Source organism: Nesoenas mayeri (assembly GCF_963082525.1).
Source record: "Nesoenas mayeri genome assembly, chromosome: 8".
Classification (NCBI taxonomy): domain Eukaryota; kingdom Metazoa; phylum Chordata; class Aves; order Columbiformes; family Columbidae; genus Nesoenas; species Nesoenas mayeri.
In genome coordinates, this window is record NC_137554.1 from 27445117 (window position 1) to 27462739 (window position 17623).

General features: G+C 40.5%; 2 protein-coding genes across 4 annotated transcripts; one reads left to right on the top strand and one right to left on the bottom strand.

The window, feature by feature from the left end:
* The first annotated feature begins 118 nt into the window (after positions 1-118).
* LOC308042762 (histidine protein methyltransferase 1 homolog) lies at positions 119-3333 on the top strand. Of its 3 annotated transcripts, XM_080348399.1 has the most exons (3): positions 119-196; positions 411-779; positions 1129-2919. In XM_080348399.1, the coding sequence occupies exon 3, from the start codon at positions 1339-1341 to the stop codon at positions 2377-2379; it is 1041 nt and encodes a 346-aa protein (XP_080204525.1). In that variant the 5' UTR covers positions 119-196; positions 411-779; positions 1129-1338; the 3' UTR covers positions 2380-2919. The 3 variants fall into 3 exon arrangements, with proteins under 3 accessions (XP_080204525.1, XP_080204526.1, XP_080204527.1); XM_080348400.1 differs by lacking the exons at positions 119-196; positions 411-779 and adding an exon at positions 880-927; XM_080348401.1 differs by lacking the exons at positions 119-196; positions 411-779 and adding an exon at positions 3057-3333 and having other exon boundaries at positions 947-2117.
* Positions 3334-6854: 3521 nt separating this feature from the next.
* On the bottom strand, positions 6855-9555 carry LOC308042960 (14 kDa phosphohistidine phosphatase-like). The gene is made up of 3 exons (XM_080348749.1): positions 9207-9555; positions 8634-8758; positions 6855-7029 (listed from the first exon to the last, which is right to left on the bottom strand). The coding sequence occupies exons 1-3, from the start codon at positions 9334-9336 to the stop codon at positions 6937-6939; spliced, it is 348 nt and encodes a 115-aa protein (XP_080204875.1). The 5' UTR covers positions 9337-9555; the 3' UTR covers positions 6855-6936.
* Positions 9556-17623: the final 8068 nt, after the last annotated feature.

Genomic DNA, 17623 nt, shown 5'->3' on the forward strand with positions numbered 1-17623 from the left:
TTGATACATAGAGTAAAAACATTAAAGAAACTCAAACTCGTTCTGCCATAAAGATTATCTTTAAAGAACCTGTAAAAGACACAGTGATTTCTCTCACCCTGTCCCTGTATACAGTTTACCTGTTGAATGAAATTGGCAAGGATGCTCCATAACCCACACAAGCAGATACACCTGAGCACCCACACCATCAGCACAGGTATTTCTGCAGTGCCTTGGGGGAGTAAGTCTTGGTGTTTTCTGGGAGACTGGGGGTGTTATCTACAGTGCTACATGAACCACACGCTGCTTTCTACTGTGAATCTTTTATTTCAGCGAAGGGCTGTACTCCTTTTTAGTGTAAACACCTGCCAAACAGCTTTTCCGTACTATGTCAGCTCCCTAAAGACGCTGCATCACTCTCCCTCCCACAGATTTATTTGCTTGAACCATGCAATGCTGAAGCCTGAACACTTCTGCACCCCCCAAACCATTTTGGGATGGCTCCCCACAGCCGCCTACCAGCCGAACCGCCCCCCCTCCGCCGCGGGAAGGATATGAGGAGCCGGGGCAGGACGGCGGGCAGCTCCCGGCGGGAGAGATCCCAGTGCCAGCCTCCCAGCTCCTGCGGGAGCAGCTCGGGGTCCCTCTGGGACATGGCGCCGGCTCCGCTCACCTCAGTGACGGGCGACGGCGGGAAAAGCTACCTCCGCTATCCCAGCAGCCTCCGCGGCTCCTTTGCGCATGCGCTTTACGAAGCGGAAGGGACGATCGCTCCACGTGGAAGAGGCGGAGAGCGATTGGTACGGGGACCGGCGCGGCACGGGAGGGGGAGTGGGGGCAAACCGGGCCGCGTCCCCTTGTGTGTCCCGCATGCTCCAGTGGGGGTGCGGGGAAGGGAAGCCGGGCCTTAACAGCCTCCCTGCGCGTCGGTTTTGCGTCGCTTGAAACGTGAGTTTTACCAGAATAAGCGGCTTCCCTAATTTACCTGAGTGTACCTACAGTACGTGGGCACTTATAACTCTCTTTTCAGAAATTTAAATGTTTAGAGGATTCTGGGTTTTTTTTTAAAATGAAAATCAAGATGCTACAATTATATTGTTTGCGCTAATATTCTGCAGTTTAATGATACATAAAACTGTTTATTTCCAGAAGTAATTCACCTGATTCACTGGCAAAACATCTGATATTCTACCTGCAAAGCACTCTTCCCCATAGCGATAACTACATAAAAACAGCATCTACAAAAAAAAAGAAAAAGAAAAAAGAAAAATTAAAAAAAAAATAAAAAAAATCTTTTCATCAGTATCACTCTTCCGGCTGTAGTAAATTAAGCTTTTTTTTTAACTGTTATTTCCAAAAATGGATTTTCGATTTAATTTTTTTATTGATGGAAATGAGAACAATGAACCTGACACTCAGGATAAGATGGACTTAAAGCCGTGCTCACCAAAACACAAGCAGGAACGCACAAAGAAGAGCAAGAAGACTGCTGAGACTGTAGCAGACTCCAGCCCAAGGCCAGGTACTGATAAGCACCGAAATGAGACACCGAAGTTCTGCTTTAAAGCTGCCAAGGAGCACAAGATCCCTGAAGATCTCGACAAAGTACTGGAAAATAAAGTCATGAAAACAGCGTCAGACCTGTATTACACAAGTATAGCTGCAGTGGAAATGAGATGTTTGGATGGCACCGATGAGGAAGGCATCATCTCTAAAAGTGTCTCTTCTCACTCCGATCTCATCCCTGGAGTCTACGAGGGAGGACTGAAAATCTGGGAATGCACCTTTGATCTCATCAATTACTTCTCCGAGGCCAAAATAGAGTTTACCAACAAGGCTGTATTGGATCTTGGCTGTGGGGCTGGACTGCTGGGAATAGTTGCATTAAAGGGTAAAGCTGAAAAAGTCCATTTTCAGGACTACAACAGCACAGTGATTGATGAAATAACCTTACCCAACGCAGTGGCTAACTGTATAAATGCAGGCAGTGGAGTCAACAGAAAAACAAGCAAACCTCCTTCAAAGAAGCCCAAAAAAGCAGAAGGACTCTTACCTGATGCACTCAACAAATGCAGATTTTTTTCTGGGGAGTGGTCTTCAGTCAGCAAGCTCCTGTTAAGCAGCAAACCTGTTTCAAAGTATGATATAATTCTCACGTCTGAGACCATCTATAATCCCGACTACTACAGTGCTTTGCATGATACGCTGGCTCAGCTCTTGGATAAAAACGGCCGTGTGTATTTGGCAGGCAAAGTACTTTATTTTGGGGTTGGTGGTGGCATTTACATCTTTGAGAAATTCATTGAAGAGAGAAATGTGTTTAGGAGCAGCATAGTTAAAATAATTGATAAAGGACTGCAGCGCTGTATTATGGAATTGGCCTTTAAAGATTCCAGTTAAAATTCAACCACTGGTCCTTCAAAAAGTATCTTAAAGACAAAATGTTTTAGTTGTCTACCTCTTTGCTTTTTTCCTCTGTTGTTATTCTGGTTTGACAAATTAAGGATGCTTGTTATTGATATGTCTGACAAATTCTGGTATCTGACTAGAAGTGAAGGTCTTTCTGATTCTGGTTTGGCATAAAAAATATGGAGTTCTGCCTAACTACCTTCCGTTTATGCCAATTAGTTGCTATTTATATGCATTTAAAAATGAAGCGAGTCCCTTTCTCCTCTACTACTCATTCTTGTGGAGGGCCAGAACTGTACAGCACAGGAGTGGCTGCTGAGCAGGGCCTGAATCAGATAATTTAGCATCATCATAACCTGCAGAAAGTGGTTCCCAACTTGGATGTGGTTTAACTGCACACCAGATTTCAGAATCGGCTGTGTACCTGTGTGCTCTGCTGCTTCGCCACCAGAGGGGGGTGTGACAGTATTTATCACTTCTGTGCTGTTCTCACAAATCTATGTAATGGTTCCATCTGTAATGCACACCTGACTTTTATTCAAGCCTTTGAAAAAAAGTATGCCAGAGGATATTTACTAGTGTGATCTGTAAATTTTTGCATTCAGATTTTGATATATTACTCTAAGAAAATTTCAGCAAGTAATTGGGAATAGCAATTTCTGTTTTAGAAGCTGAGTTGAAAGAAGATTGTATACAAGAGAAGTTCCCTAAAACAACCAAGCAATAAACCTACAAATGCAATCCAGGAAACCGGAGGATGACAGAACTGAGCTTCAGGTGACAAGTGGGAAAGGAGATAAACTGTACTCTTACAGCAGATTGCCAGGTAGATTGCTGTACTTTTTTTTTTTCCCAGAAATTAACTGCCTATACACTGACCCATTTTCAAAACTTGCTGGGGGCTAGTACTGAACACTCACACCTCTTCAGTCTTTTCAGCAGTATGGCAGGGCAGCAAGCGTTCAGAAAAGCCTGTGTACAAGTCACTCCTGTCTCCTAGGCTGAAGATAGTGATGCTGCTGAAGAAATTTATTTTAAATATACAAACAAACCCAAAGAACTACAAAAACTGGCTGCTCGATATCACCAACAATTCACACAAAAATTCACTGCATGTTTTGTCTTAATTAAAACTGGACAAAAAGCTATTCCACAGCTCTTAAAAGGTACAACGCTACTGCTTATTATTGCTTCACTGCAACAATAATTCATTAGGTGCCCTTGCAGAAATATAAACTTAGAGACAGCCACTGCAGAAAGATGGACACAAGGATGATCCATGTAGGGGAGACAGGACAATAGTCTGAGGGGTTGGAAAGAAATTTATTACAGGTGTGACCTAAATCACTTTAGCTATTGCGTAAAGTTCCCATCACTGAAGGCTATGAAAGTCCACAGCAAGATTCCTATTTTGGCCATGCTGCTATTAAGATAGAGTCGTAGAGGATTTCCTGTACTTTGCAGAAAAGACTTAACTACAGTTGTTTCAAAAACAATTGTAAGCAGACTATGGGATGCTTTGGAAACTACTGAAGTTGGTTTTCTGTAGGAGAGAGGGGGATGATGCAGTCAGTTGTGCCATGGCTGTGACTGCACTCTGCAATTTTTCTGCATCAACTCCAAAACTTCCTGATGATAGACAGCTGCTCACTACAGACCGAAGAACAAAAGGAAGTTTTCACAGATCAATAACATACTGTTACTCATTTACACTGCAAACTATGTCAAAACTGAGAAGTTGGAAACAAAGTGACTACCATTTGCCATTTTTCAAACCTTAGTCATAAGACAAATGGTGGCTTGCACATCATGACCAAATAGCTTATTCTACACCTGCTAAGTCTAGTGCTGTTTAAGAGAAGCATACCTGAAGTAATAAGAAATGCTGACCACCATAACAACGAATATGGTTAAGAACAAGAATCTCATGTGTATTTTGATGAATAAAGACGACACAATCTTCTACCATAATGCTTCCTCCTGAAAATATTCCATAATCAAATTCACTGTCTTGGGTTTAATACACTACTCCTTTGCTCAGCATCCTTGCTTGATTCTTGGATTGCTCAGGTAGCTCTGTTTTTGTGCAAATACAGAATTGGCTTTTTTAGGACTTTCAAGTGAAGACTGCTAGAGCCACAATCACACAGTGATCACATACCTGCAAAACAGGAAACTCCACACAGTATAATTAAGTTCTCATTTCAGAATTAGAGATGAGAATTAATGAAGGGTGTTCTCAGGTGAAATCAGCAAAATTAGCATTGGGATTTCCAAAATTCAGGTGAGTTTTATTCTTAAAATACTGAGCGGAAGCAGAATTCAACACTGAAGATTTCTACACTGGTTATTCTGTTGGTGTTTCAACATCAAATACTGGTTTCCCTAATCTATTATACATCACTAAGGCTTTCTCTGCTTCCCAAATCATCACCACCTTAGTGACCAGTTCCTGGTTTCTCTTCATGATCTGGAATAAAAAGCTTTCACTCACTTGTAATACTTGTACATCTTACTTAATAGTTAGGGAAATTTAACATTTCCCTAAATGACATTGCACTAAAAAATAACAGAATTGGGAGGATCCTCAACGTATTTTTTTTTTATGACACAATAAACCCTCAACATCAAGCCCAATTTCTTGTATGAAGAAACAAAGGTAGAGATCAGCTGGTAACTCAATTTATTAGCTCATTCCAAATCATCACCCGTTTTCTCCCCCTGCCTTGTCCTCTCGCTTTTGAAAGAGTCATCATAATAAGAAATCCGGTCTAAGTTATATCTTTCCTGTAAGTATTGTGGAGAGAAACATTAAAATCAGTCATAAAAGATCTCAGGAAACTAAATTTAAAAGCTTGTTTGTTTTAACAGGCGCTATCCTGAACTGTTGACTTCCCTTCTAAGACTATTTGCTAGTTTTGGGAAATGAGGCTATTAAATCAGTTGTGTATACTGGCACCAATTAAATGGCATCCGTTACAGTTATTTCAGTAAAGCTTAGGGGGAAAAGCCGACGAGGAAAACTGAAGTGGGAAGCACCCAATTTGCAAATTATTGACTTGTATGCTATTCTTGGTTACTAGGTACATGGGCATTTAATTGCGTTCTGTAATAAAAATCTTGTTAAGCAAAATCAAACCTGTGATCAGTGTTATCATGGCATTTGAAGTGGGGCAGCCAGAAGACTATTGCACAAGGGCATAAAGGGCAGCACAAACAGCAACTGCAAAAGCTGCCAGAGGTGCTGGAGGGGCAAGTCCAGGCTGCATTTGAGGGGAAGCAGGTGCCAACCAAAGGACCTGCAGCACCAGGTTTAACAGATCCTGCTCCCAGGTCATTACTGGGATGGAGATACCTGGAACTCTTCTAATGAGGAATGGACTAGAAGGTCTGAGGATGAGAAGAACCAACCAACTCTGCCCAACCAACCAAAACAAAGATACAGAAGGGTGACATAAAATGGATAATTAGTGTAATACAGCAGTAACAGCAGGATTTTTTTGGTGATAGAAACTGGACTAAAGCCTCTCAAATTTCATACTGTTTGTACTTTAAAAGTCACCACTCACCACAGTAGGAACCATAGCAAAGGGAAGAACCAGGGTTTATGTACAAACACCTCTTGAAGACTGCAAGTCAAGAAGCTAAGCAGAAGAACAACAAAATACTGCCTTGAAATCCACAACAGCATTCAAGAGGAAACCAAAAAAATGTGAAAATTGTAGCAAGTAACTTCACAACATATGAAGGGCAACATCCTGCCCTAACAGGAGGAAGCAGGTACTGTATTTAATTCAGACACTGCCTAGATGTAACTGGGTCTGGCTGGGAGGGAATTAACTATAAGGTAATTATTGCCATAAAACAAGCAAAAAGTATCATTATACTCAGAGGGAATAAAAGCAGTACAGGGGAAACACAATGAAACAAGTATTGTCAGAATTTGATATCACCATCAGCCTGCTATGGGGAAGGATCTTCCAGAAACATGAAAGATCTTGATCATTTTGCATGGAACACATATTAAGTTACTGAATTTTCAAAAGAATGGAGTAAATATAAGATTTAGATCACTAGTACAGAACTGTGTCAACCCCACCCCACTCTGATTTTTATAAATGTGGCTTAGAGAATTTAAAAGCCTAAAGAGCAACAGAAAATAAATGAAACAGAAAACACTGCGGTCAGAAGACCAGAGAACAGGTTTGGTCCTGCAGTGTTTTTAGGCTGATGGTAAAATCCTGATGTATCCTAAATATATCAGCAGGATAGGGCTGGAGGAAAACATACTGAAGATAAAATGATGTGGGAGTGTTTAATTAGATGGCATGTCAAAAGGAGCAGGCAAAAAAAGCTTAGAACTGCAGACTCTGCACAAAGGAATGATCTGAAAGATATCTGGGGAGTGATTACTAAAAGTATAATAAATTACAGCAGAGCTCAGTTACTCCAGATTTATGGTAACATAGACATTCAATTTTATTTATTAAAGTAGAGCTTACAGAATTACCAGTTTTAAACTGCTTGTTGTGTTCATAAGTAGCTGATTTATTTCTTGTCATCCGACCATGTAATTTCATAATCTGTATATACTTTTTTCAGGATCTCTACAGTTACTGAATGATCTGCTTTTCCATAGCCCTGCAAGAAAGAACAAATACTTATTAGACACATACAGATAGTAAGTCCACAGAACCACCAAGTTCTTGTCAACACAAATCACCCAGTTATGATTTGATACTTCAAATAATTCACACACAAATCTAGTTTCTAGAAAAGTTATTCTCACAGTATCAAGTTTTATTTTTCTGTTGTTCTCTCCAATTCGCCCCCCCTGGATTCACAGAAAATGAACTCAGATAAGGTCAAGCAATCTCAAGTAATAAAGGATGTGTTTTTCACATCATGATTTCTCCAGCAGAAAGCTGTTTTTAAAATGTTCCCAACCCCTCAGCTACCATAGTTACTGAGTGTTCCTTTAAACCACGGAGATTGCACTGACCCACTTGAATGGATGAGCATAAAAACAACTGATTTGTTTCAGCTGAAGGAAAAAGGAATAAGAAGCCACATGTGTGAACATTTGAGTAATATTCTAGCCAGTAAAGAAATCACAGTCTTCATGTTTTATTTATTTGCAATCTTGCCATAGCTGGTAAAAGCATAATTTAAATACCTGTGGCATCAAGGTACCAAAAACAGAGAAACAAAGTATTTTCTATGGACATTGCTTTACAGGAGCCCAGAGGTCACCACTGCCTCTTAACACTAAATTGACAGCTGAATTAATAATACAGGTGTCAAGCCTCATCTAAAAATACAGTTATAACAAGGACCCACAACCACAAGAATTTAGTAGAATAAGCATTATACACTGCCCTTCCACACCATAAATATCCTAAAGAGTTTCTTTTTTCATATGATTCCAGGTAGCAAGAGTCATTTTGGAACAAAAGCAGCACTAACATTAAAAAAAAAAAAAAAAATCAAATTCCAACCTTCACCTTACCAAGGTAAATAGATTTGAAGTAACCACCACTTTTTATAAAAAATTCATTTAACTTAATAGAACTATTTTCTCCTTGTCTACATTAGAAGCCTAAAATCTTTACTCACAGTATTACTACAGAAGCAGCTGTGTTCATCACAGAGCAACACTGGAAACAGACTATAGCATTTTCCTTAAATTCAAGAAATCATTACCGCTCAACTGAGTCATAAAGAAATCAAACTTAGAACAGTAGCAGGTAAGAAAAACGCTCTGGTTTTCATACTCTTGGAAGTTACTTTTATTCGCACAAAATGCATTTATATGAAACTACATCTTCACCACTGATTCTACTCTTCTCAATGCATACGTAGAACATTCACAATTTAGCTGGTCAGCTACCAACCAATATTTTTATTGGCAAATAAAGATCATAATATAGCTGCATCAGGACCCCGCAGCCACAAACCTGCTCTGGCAGTAAGGCAAAAAAATTCCACGTCACAAGATGCTAACTTCTATTTTTAGCCTCAATTATAACTTGAAGCTGATATTATTCCACATTAAGTTATCTAATTATTTTTGCTTTGGTCTCCTGCCCTTAAAAAGAAGTGCTCTAATCCATCTCACAAGTGAGCCAGACAAATTTTCCAGTTAATGGTTATGCTGTGATTCAAGTTGCTGAAAGCCATCACACAGTAAAACCCCAAAACATCACAGATGAAAGGATGTGAAGGAATATGAGAGATGCACTTACTGTAGAAAGCCCAAACACCCTAATTTTCTTGTCTTTGCTATTATGATCAATTTTCCCTCCTCCAAGGCACTTGCATTCATATCCCAGCTTTTCCATCTCAGGATTTACTTTTTCAAATATGTGATCTGCACAAAAAGAATAGTTAGAGCCATCAGAATACACACAAGGCATAAAATGCCCTAGAACTCTTATCTTCAGCTATTTTACACTCGTTTTCCTCCAGTTCCCTTCTTTTCACCTGCAGGACAGGGAGGTCTCTCTTGATCGACATAGAAAAGCTTGAATTAAGGTTCTTTATTTCATTTTTTTACTTAGTTAACACATCTCATTCTCCTAAATTATCAGGTTTGGAAATGGCATCTGACAGAGACATCGACTCGCTTTTCATATTTGCATGAGACGTCTATAAGGCGGGAAAGAAAAAGGGGGGGGGGGCTTCCAAGCTGTACCCGCTGACACCAGCCCCCACAGAGCAGGGGTTCCCCTCAGATCCGCTGGGAACCGGGGGCCCCGTCCCGCACCTGAGGGCAGGCCCCGCTAACCCCACTTCCCCAGCCCCGGCCTGGCACCCACTGTGGAACTCGGCCGCCTTGGTGCCGCGGACGATGTCTCGCTGCTCGCCGCCGCCCGGGCGCTGCAGCCGCACCAGGATGTACTTGAACGTGCCCTCGGGGTCGATCTCCACGTCCCGCACCGCCGCCATGGCGGGGCCGCCAGCCCGGGGTGGGGGGGAACGGGGCGCGTCACCGCCGTCCTGCGCGGCGGGCGGGAACGAGCCGCTCGCGCCTGGGGGCGGGGCAGCCGCTGCCGCCGCTATGAAGAACCGGGACCGGCAACGGCAACGCCGGCCGCTCCTCACAGGCTATGAGAGGCTGTCGGGGAAAGACGCTTCGCGTTGCTTGTCGAGGCCTTAAGGGTGCCCTTGACCATGAGCCCTTTCCTTAACAGCCGTTCTGCTTCTCCCCCGGCTCACAGAACTGGGGCCATGCAGCGGGAACCCTCCAACCAACAGTGGTAGCACTGATAAGCAAGGGCAAAGATGGCAAAGGAAACACTTATTGCATGCCTCAGATAGAAGCTAAACTGTGAAAGAACTTGTCTTTCACAAGGAGAGTGTGCATCTGGCTTGACCTGGTAGGAGTTTAAACTGATACGTTTGTGACTTGGTTATAGGTAAAGCAGAACTTGGTCCTATTCTCCTTAATGCTTTTGTCTTCCCAAGCACCTGCCTTGTGCAAAAGTGTCTTCCCATGCCGTGCTGAGCTCTAGGAGCTTCCTGTTGGCTTTTAGGCCAAAGACAGAAAGCCCCTGCTCTGGGTGGTAATTGTTAGTGTGTCACTTTATGGATCTCGGGAGTACAAAGAGGATGGCATGGGGCAATGGGAGTCTCATGGCAGAGACAGCCTGCCTCCCATAAAACCGCGCAGAGGGACTTTCCTTTTGTAATGGGATTACTCATCTAACCGTGGCGGTGATTGTTATGCTATTTTCTAAAAAATAAGGAGGCTTTTTATTTATTTGCTCAAGGACACTCTTTACAGCGGTGTCCTGAAAAGCTTTGTTGCGAGGGAAAATATTGTAAATATCTCAAATTACAGCAAACCACTGTGATGGTATTAATAGCTAGGACAGGGTAGTGGTTATTTTTCTTGAGTAGTTCCAACCACTGTTTGTTTCCTGTTCTGTGTTACATATGGGGCTTGTTTTCCACTATGGTTTGCAGGCTTTGGACTGGACCCAAATGATGATAAAGCTGCATTGTTATTCCTTATGCCCTTCCTATCATCAGGTTGTTTCACTCTGCAAGGCCTTGTACAATTCACCTATCCTTATGTTATCTTTGGTTGTGCCAATATTGCAAGGTACTCTGAAGTGAATTGAACTGCTGGTGTAACAGAATGTGTGGTTATGCAGTTGTTAGGCTGAATCTGGAAGACCTCAGCAGAGTTATTGGTTGGGCTCCTGATCTGAACTCGGTCAAACTTCTCTATGTATGCCAGCAACCAGGGAGATTAAAAAGAAGCAACAAAACTCTGTGGTTCATGTGCCATGGTGTGATGGCAGGGTATGACTGCTGTAGCTATCCTTGTTCATTTTCATACAGGTATGAAATATTCTGATGTGCATCATATTTTTACCTTCTGAAAGTACTTCCTGAGTGTCTTGAGAGGGATAAAGCAGATAATAGCCTTGTTTTCTCTGTTGCATCTGTTATAAGAAGGTCCTATGACTATGTTTTTATGTTTAATAAATGTTGAAAGTGTTAATAAATGTCACCTGAGTTTGAGATCATGATAGATATCAGTGTTACTGTATCGCTATGAATTTGATGAATATAGGTGGAGAACAGAGACACTGTGGTTGTTCCTGCTGGGGGAATGGGTTCCTGTGTGTCAGGTGAAATATTTGGGTGATGCAAACTGCTAATGGGGACAAGTAGATTATTGTTGTCACATTTAACTGCTTTTCTGCTGGGCTTTGTGGTGGCATTAAGGCTGTCATATTTGTATCTTGTATCAGTGTGGGGGTTTTTTGTTGTTTGTTTGTTTTACTTTAGGTGTGTATGCTTATGAATGTGTAAATGGACTTCCCATTTGAATGTTTCCATGCATTCGAAGATTAGATCTTCACAGAAGAGAATCCTTGCCGATAGAAGGTTCATAGCTTCTCTGTCCATTTCTCCACATCAGTTCTGTGTAGTCAGTAATAGTATTTTGCTATCAGACTTCAGTTATGGACCTACTTTGAAAATTCAAGCAAAGCACTAAGTATAGCATTTCATCTTCTCTGCTGGGCTGAATGTCAGGAGTCCAGCTCTGAGGCTAAATTACATTTAGAGTCACACTGCAGCCTTCAAATAGGTTGAGTATCTGAGATTACTTCCTTCCCCCATGTTATGTTCTGTGTTTCAGCCTTCAACTAAAGTCACTGAGTGGAAAAGTTTAGTACAGAGTAACTGAGAGTTACAAAGAAAACATACTGCTTTCCCTTTTTGAGTAACTTGGTAACAGAAAGGATCCCTGAAAAAGCTTGGGGTTAAAAATCCCAAATAGGTTACCCCTTGTGCAAGGCTCATGAGGTTTTCTAATCTGTAGTTTAAAGCTAATTTGACCTTGAGCAGAATTTTTAAGAAATTGTTACTGACTGTTGACAGCTGTAATTTATTTTATCAATTTGGATTGAATGGAGTGATAGAGAAGAGAAAGGGGAGGCTGTACTGTGGCTGGATGTGGAGATATCAAAGCCAGTTGTAACTGAACAAGTTCAGGTAGCCAAAGTCATCTGGCTGCAGAAACACAGAATTCAAATCCAACTGGCTTATGCTGCCAAAACCTGGGATCAGTTTACTGTGCAGGCCTTGGACCTGCTATTTCTAGCTTGCTTGCAGTGCCCAGGCTGCACCAGTTAACTCACGTGGTGTCTTAAAGGAAGAAACTGAATTGCAGTTCAAGATAAACTATAACATTTCATTTGAGAATATGCAAAAAAACCCCCTGTGAGCCAGGAGTATCTTAATGTCAAAATATGTTCATATTTATTTTATTTAACCTCTGAACAGCAAGTGACTAGAAAAGGAATATTAATGTTGTGCAAATGTGTTAAATATGTATTATGCTGCAGTGAAGCTAATAATGGGATTCTCTCCAGACATTAGGCCAATCCAGGTTACCAGAGTCAGGAAAAGGGAAACAATCATCTTGAACTCCAGCTTTATAAATTTTTCCTTTTATTGAGTTATTTGACAGCAGAACACAAGATGTAAGGATTTGCTTGGCCTATTGTTGTGTTACAGGAAAATATTAAGAAAAGATTTTTTGGAGTAGGTAATTTCCATTGCATGTAACTCTCATACAAGAGAGAAAATAAAATGAGTGTTAACTTTCAGTTATACTTGCCCCTTGAGCTGAGCTGAAGAATGCCTAATACACCAGTGCAAATGAAGGACACTGTTGTAAATTATTACTATCATGGACATCAAAGATCACAGGTCTGCTTTGCTGCTTGGCCTGCTCATTATTATAGGCTTTGAATGAATATTTTTCTTCAGCAGCTGTTGATTAGCAACTCCTCAGATTAGCAAAGAGGCCAGAACAAATGCAGGATAATGACATTATCTCTCTTGGTATTAACATCTTTTGAATCTGTCCATGTCTAGTCAGTTCAGAAGCCAGAGACTTGGTTTGCACACTGGAGGTTGAGAATCCGAGCCAACCTCCGGCATGCAGGAGTGGAAAGGACCTCTGCTGTGTCCTTTATCCATTAGTCTGGTATGAGCCCTTTCAGAAATTGAACATAAAACCAAGTTTTGGAGATTTTTTTCCAACTCATAGAAAGCAGTTTTATAACCTCATTGCTGTGCTGGATAGCATTGCTGTGCTTCCTCTTAATTTTCACTCTACATTTACTCACAGATGGTTTATATCCTTTTTCAGTCCAACCTGCCTTGAAGTACTGGACACGTGTCCCTGCCTCTAGAAGTCCCCTTGGTCAGTGAAACCAGTCTGCTGGGTTTGATTTCAGGGCTCTGCTGTCCTTTGGTTGTCCTTCCCTGCCCTTAGTGTCCCTGCCTTACAGCATATGTTGGGGGCATGACAAAAGTATGATGTGCAGGTGATGATTCCAGAGGCCCAGCTGTTACTCTGTACTCTGTAGAGACAAATGGTGTGAATGAGTTGTTTAATTGATCAGGGTTCATTTATGTGGGATATATGACATCCTGACTAGAAGGGCCTTTCAGCCACAGCTGCTTTTCTTCAAGATAAACTCATGAATTTGCCTTAATGGAGCAGAGATATGAGGGTATTTTGAATGGTGGTTTTAGGGCTTGGAGGTACCCAGCAGGGAACCTGTGTCCTTCCTTAGTCGTGGTGTTGGAATTGCAGTTCTCTAGGAAAAAAAATCAGAATGAAGATGGATGTGGAATGTAATTGTATCAAGTCTTACTTCCAGAATTCTTGATATAGATTGAAGGAAAAAGGTAGATTATTTTTATCGTTATGGTGATCTACTTACATTTATGTCTGTGGGCTCATTTAGCTGTAGTAGTAATTCTGCTTTGAGACAAGGTACATCACATGCAGAGCAAAACAATGAAAAGCTGCTTTCCCAAATGCTAATATTCAGGTCAGAGAGTAGTGTTTGGTATATGTAGGAATGTATTCTTGTTACTCCATGTTACTAAATTACATACCCTAGTAAGTGAAGTGCCTTTAAAAGGGCATGTACACTGTTTATTTCGGGGGAAGAAAATTGAATGCTCACTTAGAGAACAGATGCAAACCCACAGAACTAGTGGTTTAGCTTTTTTGTAAGAGATGAAAAATTACAATACTGTCAATTTTGTTCTGAATTCTTTCCCATTGCTTCAAGTGTCTAAGCAAATGTATTAGCTCTCGTTTTTGTTAATAGAGAGAGAATGGATCTCCTTTGACTTAACCATTAGATAAACATTTGTCTGTCTTTGACTCTAGAGGATATAAAACAACTGCACTCCTAATTTACTTATATTTTGGAAGGCATAAATCAAGATCTTTCATTCTGTTTTGTCACTAGGGTAGCTTCTCCTTTGTAGTTTATGTATGCAGTCTAACATTATGGAAATTTTGTTGGAAGAAATGCAAATAAGTTCTTAACTGCTTCAAATAAGAACATTATTTTTATAGGTGATAAATGACAGTCTCTTCACATGCTGCTGATTATTACTTCTGTGGTCTAAATAACCAGACTCTGCTGGGGAAATTGAGGCACTCAGGGACACGGTTCAGTGGCAAAATTGGCAGTGTTCACTTTATAGTTGAACTTGGTCATATTAAAGGTCTTTTCTAACTTAAATGATTGATCTATGGTTCCATATTTATCCTTCTTGAGTATTAGTTGGGTTTTTTCCTCTCATTTATCAATAGGCATTTACTCATGTTTTGTAGTCACACAGCTGCAATTAGTAGCAGAGTCTGCCCTGTTCATCCTTTCGTGTTGTCTCTCCCTCGTAACAGTGCAAATGGAGAATGGGAGGTGGTGTCAGCACTCCAGTGCTACTGGTAGTTCACATGCTGCCTGGTAATCAAAACAGTGTTTTCTGGGAAGAGAGCCGAGGGAGAAGTTATTCAAAGAATTTGCAAAACAAAAAACATTCCTCATGATGACTACTTCTACAGAACCAACCACCTGCTTAATCTCCTAATCCTGCAACTTCCTCTCACTCCTCTCATTAAGCTGTAGCTGTTTTGTTCCTCAGAGCCAGTGTCCCCACCAGTGTCACACCTGGGACATCTCACCTGCTGAGAGTGTGGCACTATGGAGCAGACCTGGGCAGTAAAACCAGCAGTGCTGGCTCTATGCGTGGCTTATACATATAATTCTTTCTTACGTGTGCATGAAGGGTGGCAAGGCTCCGAGAGCTTCTCTGCCATAATTTCCAACAGTAGAATCAGAAATAATCAAGTTCTGCACGGGATCGGTTCCACCTGCAGCTGCAGGCAGCCAAGTATGCGTGATGCTAAGACCAGCCCTGCTTTTATCTTAACTCGAGGTGTGAGTTGTTGCCTCTGCTCCTTTGTTCTGTTTCATGTTTCAATGCACTGAATCACACCTTGCCAGTGCAAGTGATTCTTGGCCTCAGGTCAGATTATTGAATGTGTATTTTTGCCTGCTTGGAGGAAATTGAGCAGCATGAGTCACATCAGAGAGTTCCCGAAATGAGAAGCGGAGATAAGGTTTTTCTGGCTCCTGGGGTTTCACTCCAGACAGAGTGGAGACTCTCTTAGGCAGCCTGCGAAATTCCAGCTTCTTTGTGGCAGTTGTATCGCCTACCTTATTCACACTTAATGAGACACAGAGGCGGAGGGATGAGCATGTTTTCGGAAATTATCTTTTCTTCCCATCTAGACCTTGGGGAAAACTTGGGCCTTAGACCTTTTGTCTCTAAATTTCTAAAGAATTAGTGTTTCAAGCTCCCCTTCAAACAGGAAACACCTTCACTACTGGCATCAGAAATCTTTTTTCCCCTTCAAGGCTGGCTAAAGCTCTTACTTTTCTACTGAGAGTTATTATGTGTGAAGATGGAGTTTCTTCCATGACTTCAGAGTTTCAAGTGGTTTCACAGCTCTTTGCCATGAGATAAATGCCTGTTATACGAACTATTTTGACATGAATATTTAAAGTGTTTTAATTTAGGAATGTGGAACTGCATTGCACAAAGGTACTTAATTCTCTGGTTTTGTCTGTTGACATGAAAGCATCATTAAAATGTTTAAAAAGGAATACTTGGAAATAGGTATATGCAGTTATCTTATAATGTAAGTAATGAACCATTCTTTAAAAAATACATGGAAAATTAATCTGTCTCTATATGTACATACATGTGTATGTTCTGGTTACCTGAGATCCCACCATATCCTGTATTTGTCTTGTTTTTTGTGATTTCAGCAAGTTCAACAGATACTTTTAGATGATCTGAAATTGTTTTCCACTGCATTCCATTTTATAAGCTACTGATAAAGATATTGACAAATGTTTCTCAAACCAAGACTTGAAAATCACCAGCAGAAAGCCAGACACCATGAAACTCCCGTTCTAGTGTTTCTTGGCCTCCTTATTTAGAAAAATTTCCTTCAAAACTTTGTCACTACAAATGAATCTGACCACTACTTGTTATACATCAAGTGGACATAAAGAATTGTTCATCACATGCCTCCTGTGTGCTCTAAAATACATTTAAGCTTTATTAAATAGATTTTTGTCCTCTAGCATCCTTTTCTAAAGCAGGGTGGGAATAAAAGTTAAATGCCTTGGGTGTTTGCTCATAAACCATATTTTCTGAGCATGTGTTACTTGAACTGTGATTTGTGGGGAACTAATAGTTTGGAAGATTAGGTCACTTACAATCTCCTTACAAATCAGACAAGCATTCATATATGTTTCAGAGAAGACAAAAAATGAGGGTGTTCATAAGAAATAAAATTAGTAAAGTGTTTTGTTTTGCTGTAAAAATAGTGCAGGATATCAAGATTGTATGAGATGTTTCTAGTTTCTTTTCCAAAAGAGAATAAAACTTTGATCTCATTCTATGTAATGTGTGAACTGTGTTGCTCAGGATTTGATTGTATTTTGTCTGCAGCTTTCTGAAATTGTGCTATTTAAGATTAGGTGCAGTGTACCAGATGAGATTTTGCAATAGCAGATTGGATAGAATAATTGCAAATTTTTCCTTAAAACATTCATCTTAATATATATCAGTCCTTATTTTTAAAAACAACAACAAATTGTTAACCCATATTGAATTTGTGATCTGCTATAACTCCTAGTTCCTTTTCTGCAATTCTCCTGCCTAGCCAGTGGTTTCCCACTTTGTTTCCTTTTTGTTGTTGTTTGGTTTTGTTTTGGTGTGTGTTTTGTTTTGTGGGGTTTGTTTGTTTTAGATTAAGACCATTGTGCTTGTTCCTCTCGATTTGTCATCATTTCTTTAGGATCATGTTTCTAATTTATTAGAACCTTCGAGCCTTATATTGGTCCTTTGGAACTCTTGCAATTCCTGAAATCCTGGTGTTGTCTGCAGATTTTCTAGGCATTTTAGATGATAATTTACCATCCAACTTAAATTAGTCAAGTCAGTTCAGGGTAAGCCCTTGCAGGGCTCATTTCTATGGATGTCTCAGACTGACAGTGATCTATGAAAAACTGCCCTTGAAGTAGTGGTTAAACGTCTTGCATGTTCATTTTATGGTGATTTCAGCTAAGCACTATTTCACTTGTTTGCTTGTAAGAATGTCTCATGGTACAGTACTAAAAGTCTTAATTATAGCAAACTATAGTGCACTGTTGTTTCTTCATTACTCGCTCAGCCTTGAAGTACAAACTAGATTGATCTTCCAAGAATAAATCAATAATATTAATGTCAGCTGTTCTTGACAGCTTAGTAGCCTTCTGCTGATTTTCCAGTTGTTTTCTCTAAAATTTTTTCAGTATGGTTCTACTGTCTTTCCTAGAGGCTC

Excerpts from the sequence above, each read along its gene's own strand:
- LOC308042762 (XM_080348399.1), top strand. The coding sequence starts at position 1,339 with ATGGATTTTCGATTTAATTTTTTTATTGATGGAAATGAGAACAATGAA.
- LOC308042960 (XM_080348749.1), bottom strand. The coding sequence starts at position 9,336 with ATGGCGGCGGTGCGGGACGTGGAGATCGACCCCGAGGGCACGTTCAAG. Across the intron at positions 8,759-9,206 it reads CAAGGCGGCCGAGTTCCACA|ATCACATATTTGAAAAAGTA; the intron begins GTGGGTGCCAGG and ends CTTTTTGTGCAG. Across the intron at positions 7,030-8,633 it reads GGGTGTTTGGGCTTTCTACA|GGCTATGGAAAAGCAGATCA; the intron begins GTAAGTGCATCT and ends TCTTTCTTGCAG.